This window comes from Arachis ipaensis, chromosome B3 (genome assembly GCF_059453495.1).
Source record: "Arachis ipaensis isolate K30076 ecotype BB chromosome B3, ASM5945349v1, whole genome shotgun sequence".
NCBI lineage: Eukaryota > Viridiplantae > Streptophyta > Magnoliopsida > Fabales > Fabaceae > Arachis > Arachis ipaensis.
Window position 1 is genome coordinate 119,731,305 of NC_142438.1, and position 8,950 is coordinate 119,740,254.

The following is an 8,950-nucleotide window of genomic DNA, read 5'->3' on the forward strand; positions in this document are numbered from 1 at the left end:
AAAAACCATATGTTAATTATATATTTTCATGTTAATTAACTGATACTCTATATGTACTTTCTTAAATTTGGATCATTAGTTATGATGATATAGCTTGTATGTGTGTGATTCCACAATGATGGGAGGTAGGGATGGACCCAGCCACCAGACACGGTTCCGATGAAGCTCTTATATATTTGATCTGTGTCATTATCAACATTCGAAATTCATGGAATTATAATGAATGCCTCAGCTTACCAATGCTTCCTTTGGCTTCCTCATTATTAATGAAGCGCTCATCCCCGACTACTCGATCTGATTCAAATCATTGCAAGCCACGTGGGCCACGCATGTGCTGCCACTTGGTGCTGTCTCCTGCTGCCAACGTGGACTGATCCCTCAGCCATATGGCATGCTATGCTTGATATTCATCATAAAGTAAAAGTGTTTGCTAGCTAAGCTAAGCTATAAGCTCAATGGAACAGTCGCCATCACAATCAATCAGAGGTAGTAACAATCTGCCTGATAATGATCCCAAATACTGTGTAAGTATGCAATACTAGACTTTGGAGTAACATTATTGGAGACACCAAATTAAATAACTCCAATCTTACTCCACATACATTGTTACTTCCCCACTTGCTAATGCTCTTCACCTTCAATCATACAATGTATTCAACTACTCATACAGCCGACTTGTAATTGTATCCGTATGTATCACAATCACTCATACCAATTCACAATTTCATACAATCAATTCAACATCACCAAACTTAAATGACATTTCTATATCATGAATAGGAAAAAGGTCACATTAGGAAGACTATTATTTGCATATGTAACTCTTTTTTTTTTCGAATTTAACTAATTTATTATATATTTTTCTGCAATGATGCTACTCATCAACAACCAAAAATGAAGAAAGTAAAGTATACGAGTCTAATAATTATGAAAATGACAAATTTGAACACTTGAAATAATGTATGAAAAACACACTAGAAGATAACTAAAAAAAAAAAAAAAAAATCTATTGCACCATGGAAAGTTTATTTTACACCTATATTGAATAGTGTGGATTATATTTGGAATCAATAGGAAGAAGGGAGATATATAATAATGAATATTTAAGAGTAGTCTAAGAATATATTAAAAACATTTGTTAGTCAGACCCTTAAATTTATTAGTCTAATATCATTATTCATAATATTAAGATTTTTTTTTTGTCCACTTACATTCCACAGCTTCTAGTCCTAAGTATTAAAACATTACAGTACTTACTCACACACAATGTTAAATATTCTCATTTACTATTGGTCTCAGTCATGAACCCGGGTACACTTCTTGTAAAGCAAGGAATTTGATCACTAAACCAAGTCTTGCGGGCTTTTTGTTTTGTTTATCGCAAGGATCTTGTGTGTTTTTGGGTTAACTCAACGATCCTGTTTATATTTTTATTTATTGAAGTTGGGTCATTCATATAGTGGACGACGGGGAAAGAGGATCCATTCTATATACTAAGCCCAGGTTTGTGGCTGAGGCATGTGATCTAGTGGGAAAGATGTTTGCCTCAAATGAAGCAACACCAGGTTCAAATCCTAGGTTTATTTAGGTTACTAGGTTAGTGTGTGTGTGGGATGTGTGTGGGAGTGTGTTGTATGACCCAAAAAAAGAAGCCCAGGTTTTTTACAATGATTAAATTTATGAAGTACGTATGACCAAAAAAAAAAAATCATGAAGTACGCAAGTCTCAGTCCAAAAACGTAAAAACAGGAATGAAGGAGCAAGTCCAAAATCCTTAAACAAAATAATTGTTATTTTTGACCAAATATATAAATATTATTAAATGATTTAGCAGTCCAAAAAACACAACAGAAAAGGTTTAATTAAAATTAGTACTCTAAAATATTCAGTTGATAACGACCCAAAAAAAAAAAAAAAACTCGGTTGATAAAGAAAGAAAAGTCAAAGGAAGTAAACAATTAAGAAGCCGGCGGTGGCCGCCAGAGGCGTTGACCAGACGCAATACAATTTTGGCGTGGCTCTGTTCTTCTTCATTGCCACTTCCATCTTCTCGTTCCCATCCTCCAAGCACAGGAAACCGCCAATGAATGCGATGATGCAGCCGCCGCCGCCGCCGCCTCCGCCCACCTCCTCCGGCACGGGATCCCCTGCTGCATCATCATTCGTCAGAACTTACCGCGCCTGGCAAGGCAATAATGTAAGCAAGTCAACTGAAACATTAGTTAGGGATTTTGACTCTCCCAATTATAAATTGCGATTGAAATAACGAATGAGTTCGGTTTCTTTATTTGGCGCCTTGTTCAGGTGTTTTTTCTTCGAGGTAGGCTTATATTTGGACCAGACGTGAAATCCATATTTATATCGCTGTTTCTTGTGATTGCTCCTGTTGCTTTCTTCTGTGCCTTCGTTGCCAGAAAACTCATTCATGATTTTCCCCATCACGCCGGGTGGTCAATTATCGTCGTTGTTATCGTTCACACTTTCTTTGTAAGTTTCTCGATCCATCTACGAACAACACCTAGTCTAGTGTCTTTCATTCACACTACTCTTTTTAAGTGTTAAATTATTGTATTGAATTCCCAGGTTCTGATTACCCTTGTACTAACCTCAGGAAGAGATCCAGGTATAGTACCTCGCAGCGCTTATCCTCCACCAGAGTCTGATGATGATGCTGATGAGACTGTGCCCCGTGCTGCTTCCACCCGCCCACGGCGGTCAAAGATTGTTTTAGTCAACGGTGTACCTGTCAAAGTCAAATATTGCGATACTTGCCAACTCTATAGACCCCTCCGCTGTTCTCATTGCTCTGTATGCGACAATTGTGTGGAACGATTTGATCATCACTGTCCCTGGCTGGGCCAGTGTATTGGATTGGTAATAGTAATACCCTTATCAATTATTATTGTTTTTTTTTAAATATTATAGATAATGTTCCTAAATCAACTCTGTTTGCTTTGTTTCTCGCATGCTGCAGCGAAATTACAGGTTCTTCTACATATTTGTACTCTCTGCAACACTTCTTTGCTTATATGTGCATGTCTTTTGCTGGGTCTACATTAAGAAGATCATGGATTCTGAGGAAAAAACAATTTGGAAAGCAATGATCAGAACCCCGGCCTCTATTGCACTAATAATCTACACTTTCATTTGGGTCTGGTTTGTTGGAGGCCTCACTGTTTTCCACACCTATCTCATCAGCACAAACCAGGTTTGACCCTTTGAATTTGTCATCAATCCTCATATACTGCATTTTCCAATGTATTAATACACATTCGTTTAATGATAATCATTCCTTTTGTTTTACGTGCAGTCTACTTATGAAAATTTTAAATACCGCTATGATCGACAACTGGTAAACCCATATGACAGAGGGATAGTTGAGAATTTCAAACAAGTATTCTGCACTAGCATTCCTCCATCCAAGCATAACTTTAGGGCTAAGGTTCCAAAGGATCTTCCGCTATCAGAGTCACACCAAAGAGTAGTGGGTGGTCAGTCCCTAAGCCCTATGCTGAAGAAAACCACAGAGAACGAGGTGGAAGAGAGGAATGTGGAACATCGCAGGGATGGTGAATTGCGTAATGTGTCCCAGAATGAAAGCATGAGCATTCACAGGGAAAGTGGGGAGGGACAAGAAGCTTCATTTTTTAGGCAGTCTCTGTGGGAAAGAACTAGCAGAAAGTGGGAAATAACTCCTGAAGTTGTGACTGCAAATAGCTGTAGTAGTGGGAACCCAACTCAAGCATAGTGCATACTGTCAAAATCTCAAGTCAATTTCAGAGATGTAAACTAAAAATCAAAAGAATAATTGGGGGCGGGGGGAGAAAGAACGAAAGGATTAAAGTGGTTAGTGTTAAAAGTTAGTGCTTTACTGATCGTACTAGTGTTTTGTGGACTTCATTTGAGGTGATCTCCTAATTCCTATGAAAGAAGAGTTTGTGTACAGCAGCAGAAGCAAGAAAAACCGAATTTGTAGTGATCATTGGCATCTGTACATATACCTTTTGATTGTTATGAAAAAATGCAAGTGTATTTTCTAAGTCATTACATGTGTGTTGTTTTTATGGTCAGAGGAGGTGTTTAATTAAAGCCATTATTTGCCTAACTAGTGTTGAACGGTTGAACCCGTGCATGCTTATATTCAAGTTTCAGATTATTAAATCATATATGAGAATTCACAAAAAATGTGATTTTTATTTAATTCCTTTGGTATAGCATTAGTAGGTAATTGTAATATTCATGCAACAAATGAGAAATATTAGGTGATTAATATTTTTTTTAGAAGAGATTAAGGGCCAATAATTTTAAGTTATATTAGTCAGTACTTTTAGTTAGTAATCTAACATTTTTAGCCAAGTAGTTTAATATCATATTTTTTGTCAATATTTTAAATATTACTAATAAATTATTAACCAAAAATAATAAATTATAACGATTTTGGAGTATTTTCTGTAAATTTGCCTTACATTTAAGTTAATATTAATTAATTTTTTATTTTTTCAAATAAAAATATTAAATTCCTAACATTTTTTATATAAAATATTTTGACAAATTAAATATGTACGCATCAAGTTTCGATTAATGTTAAGTGTCTAAGTATTTTTATTAACCAAGTTAACAAGTTATTAAAATTTAAACTTCAGTCATGCTCCTCTTCCTCCTTCTCCTCCTCTTCCAACATCGTCATCGTTATTGCCGCCACCACCATCACCGTCGTCGTCGTGTCACTGCCATCATTCTTCTTACGTTCCTTCTTTCTTTTTTCTTCTTTTTTCAACGGCTTGTTGTTCTTCTTTTTTTTTTTCAACGTCTTGTTGTTGTTCAATTTCTTTTTCTTTGTGAATTGGATTATCTTTTTTATTGAGTGAAATTGGAAAGGTACGAATGCCTTTTATATTATTTTTCTATGCTCAATATTTGTGTGGTACATGTGTGAATTTGTGTGCTATGTTGAATAAAAATGTGTGCTATACTTAAATATTTGTGTGCTTTAATAAATCAGAATTTGTTTAATAATTTTTGACAAATTAGTGTGAGTTACCCATCTATTAGCTTTGATTACTTGTGTTATTTCTCTATATTCGATATTTGTGTGCTATTGTATATATTTTTGTTTTTGTTTTCTTGATTATGGTTATTTATGATGATCTTAGTTTTCTTTAATTGAGTTGTTTGAAAAATTAGTGTTATTCTATGATTCTAAACAAAAATGTGTTAGGCTTAACTATATGTGCTATGATAAACCATAATTTGTTTAATGATATTTGTCAAATTAGTATGAACTACCAAGCTATTAGCTTCGATTACTTGTGTGCTGTGAAAATAAAAACGGGTGTGTGTTGTTTCACTTTGTTTGATTTACACATGTGATCTGGTTTGGTATAATAGAAAATTCAATAAAAGAATATACACATAAATTTTGTTGTAGCAAAAATTTGTATGTTGTACTTCAAAAATTTGTGTGTTATGATTCAAAAATTTGTGTACTATATACAAAAATTTGTGTGTTATGATTCAAAAATTTGTGTACTATGTACAAAAATTTGTGTGCTATACTTTAAAAATTTATGTGTTATGCTTTTAAATTTATGTGATCTCCAACAAAAATTTATGTGTTATAGAAAGTGTAAAAAGGTTTGTACATGTAATGAAAGCTCATTGAATTGTGAACTAGTGGAGCACTGAGTGCGTGTCACGCGTTTCATTTTGAGAGTGAATTTTATTGTAGTTGGACCAATTTGATTGGACTTGATTATTAAAACTTGATCATTGTTGTAGTGACTTTTTATTCATATTTTTAACTAAAATTTAAAAGCATAGAGGCTTTTTTACAGCATATGTATAATGCGTTGCGAATCGAAATTCTATTTAAAAATTTGTTGTTAATTAATGAATAGTTGTTATATAATACATAAAATAAAATTTAAATCCTTCAATAATTATTTAAGCGGGTAATGAATTAACTATTAAACTAACTCAAATGAGTTGGTATATGCAAAGTATAAATGTATAATAGTTCCCTCGTTATCCTTATTTTTCTATTGTATTTCTTTATGTTTAAAATGACATTACAAGAAATCAGATTGAGTCAAATTTAATATAAGTTAAATTAAGAGAAAAGTTTACTTTTTTTTCTTGAAAAATATTAAAATGACACTTTTTTTTTTATTTGTAAATTATACATTTTTTTTATAATTTTTAAAAAATTTTCTTCTTAATCTATTTTAAATTTTTTGTGTTAACTAATATTAATCTTATCCATTTTTCAAAAAAAATAAATTATTTATTACAAAATACTCTTTATAAAAAATTTTATTTTTTTTTCACTAAATTTTTCTTACTAAAATAACTTTTAATAAATTATTTTTTTAAGATACCTTTTAATAATTTTTTAATTATTAAATTCTGATTTTATCAAAATTTTTGTTAACAATTATTTTTATATTTTATTATTAATTTTTTTATATTAATATATATTATTTTAACATTAAATACAAAAAATCTTGGTAAGATTATTTTTCAATATCAATATATATTAATTATTATACATATTAAACGTAATAAGATTTTTTTTATTTAATGTTAAAATAATATATATTGTTATAAAAAATTAATAATAAAATATAAAAATAATTGTTAAAGAAAATTTTGATAAAATCATAATTTAATAATTAAAAAATTATGGAAGGATATCTTAAAAAAAATTTTAATTATTAAATTTTTTTAAAAAAATATTTTAGTAAAAATACAATTTAATTAATAAAAAAATAATTTATTAAAAGGTACTTTGGTAAGTAAAATTTAATGACAAAAAAAATAAAATTTTTGTTAAAAGGTATTTTTATAAAAAATAATTTATTTTCTTAAAAATAGATAAATTTAATATTATTTAGCACAAAAAAAATTAAAATAAATTAAAGAGGAGATTTTTTAAAAGTTAAAAGAAAAGAGAAAATATATTTTACAAATAAAGAAAAAAGAATGTCATTTTAATATTTTTTAAAAGAAAAAAGTGAAATATTTTCTTAAATTAAATCATTATAAATCAAGAATGGAATGATGATTGCGGTGTTAATAATTATTTATACAATCATATTGTGATTATTGTCTATGTATATAAAAAATTAGTCACTAATTAATTATTATATATAAATATGTATTTGATGTCTCATAATTTTGTATTATACTATTGTAAATAAATTTTACTATTGGTCTATTACATATTTTATTGTTTTAATATGTCAAATTTAATTATTTTAATAATTAATTATTTAATTACAAAAATATATAAATTAATATAAATAGATATATATAAATATATAATAATTAATTTAATCGTTTAATTTTAATATGTACGTAATATTTTTATTATTTATATTGATTATTTTGTGAATTCAAAAGCATAACGAGAACGAATTGAATAATGATTATTATTCTTTTAAAATACAAATAGAAGCACCTCTGGAAATGTAAATTTTTTTATTTAAATTAATTAAATATATTATTTATTAAAATTCATAACTAAGAGAATATTTATTGATACGCAATTTTATACCTCCTGAGTATTTTGACTCTATTCGCATTATACACATAAATTTTTTATATATTTTAGACTTTGAGATATGATACAAAGCAGAAAATAATTACTCAGTATTCGAGATATGTGTGTAAAAATATAACAGGGTTACAATATCTAAAATAGGGTAAAAAAAACGTTATTAAGTCATGGACGGAAACAATTTACGCAATTTAGCCAAAATGAATTCTGATACACCATTCCACTAAATATGACTTTTATATAATTCGAATCAATAAAATTTGAATTATATTTACACGTAATTTGAATTGAATCACATCGAATTACTCCCAAGCAATATTCGAACGTAGTTCGAATCAAATTGTATCGAATTTTGCATGTATAGTTCGAGTTATATTAACTCGAATTACTTGGAGCACGTAGCCTAGAGTAGTTCCAATCAAATTGATTCGAATTACTCACCTTTCGAATCAAAGGGCTAATTACACATTGGATAATAAGATACTAGAAAAAATACTATATAATATAAAAAATATATACTAAAAGAAGTATAAAATAAGATTATAGTAAATTAACTTTAGTATAAAATTATTAAATATAAATTAATTTTAACTCCTATTAGTACATTGAATTAAAAATAACATATAAAAATGTACTTGTATTTATTAAATTTTAATAACATATAAAAATTAATGACTTTTTAAATATTTTTTTTATAATAGGAGTACATTTTTATATACTTTAAATACTTTGTATAAAAATGTATTTGTATTTATCATACAAAAATAAAGTGTTGTGCCAATATAATAACATTATAACATTTTAAATCAATTTTTTTCTAGGATTTTAGATTAAAAGCAGCACATAAAAAAATATTATTGGTATTTTAAAGCTAACTTAATTAAAAAAGATAGAACTGTATATTTTAGGATTTTATGTACATAATTAGGCTAATTGTTTTTAATATTGATCAAAGATGTGTGTTACACTATATTATTTGGTTTCAAGTAAGTTTTACTCTACTATATTTTTTTTTTACTTTTCAAAAGACACAAATCTAAAAAATTTTATAAATTAATTTTTAAAAAATATCATTGACGTTTTATAAAATTTTGTAGATTTGTGTCTTTTGAATTATAAAATTTTAAAAGAAAATATCATTGACGTTTTATAAAATTTTATAATTCAAAAGACACAAATCTACAAAATTTTATAAAATGTCAATGATATTTTTTTAAAAATTAATTTATAAAATTTTTTAGATTTGTGTCTTTTGAAAAGTAAAAAAAATATAGTAGAGTAAAACTTACTTGAAACCAAATAATATAGTGTAACACGATCAATATTAAAAAAAATTAGCCTAATTATGTACATAAAATCCTAAAAAATACAGTTCTATCTTTTTTAATTAAG

At 28.3% G+C, this 8,950-nt stretch overlaps 1 protein-coding gene across 1 annotated transcript; it reads left to right on the plus strand.

Annotated features, from left to right (window-relative positions):
* Positions 1-1,894: 1,894 nt before the first annotated feature.
* On the plus strand, positions 1,895-4,044 carry LOC148572240 (putative protein S-acyltransferase 7). Its single transcript, XM_088506499.1, has 5 exons — positions 1,895-2,197; positions 2,305-2,487; positions 2,584-2,874; positions 2,975-3,208; positions 3,311-4,044. The coding sequence occupies exons 1-5, from the start codon at positions 2,084-2,086 to the stop codon at positions 3,746-3,748; spliced, it is 1,260 nt and encodes a 419-aa protein (XP_088362625.1). The 5' UTR covers positions 1,895-2,083; the 3' UTR covers positions 3,749-4,044.
* Positions 4,045-8,950: the final 4,906 nt, after the last annotated feature.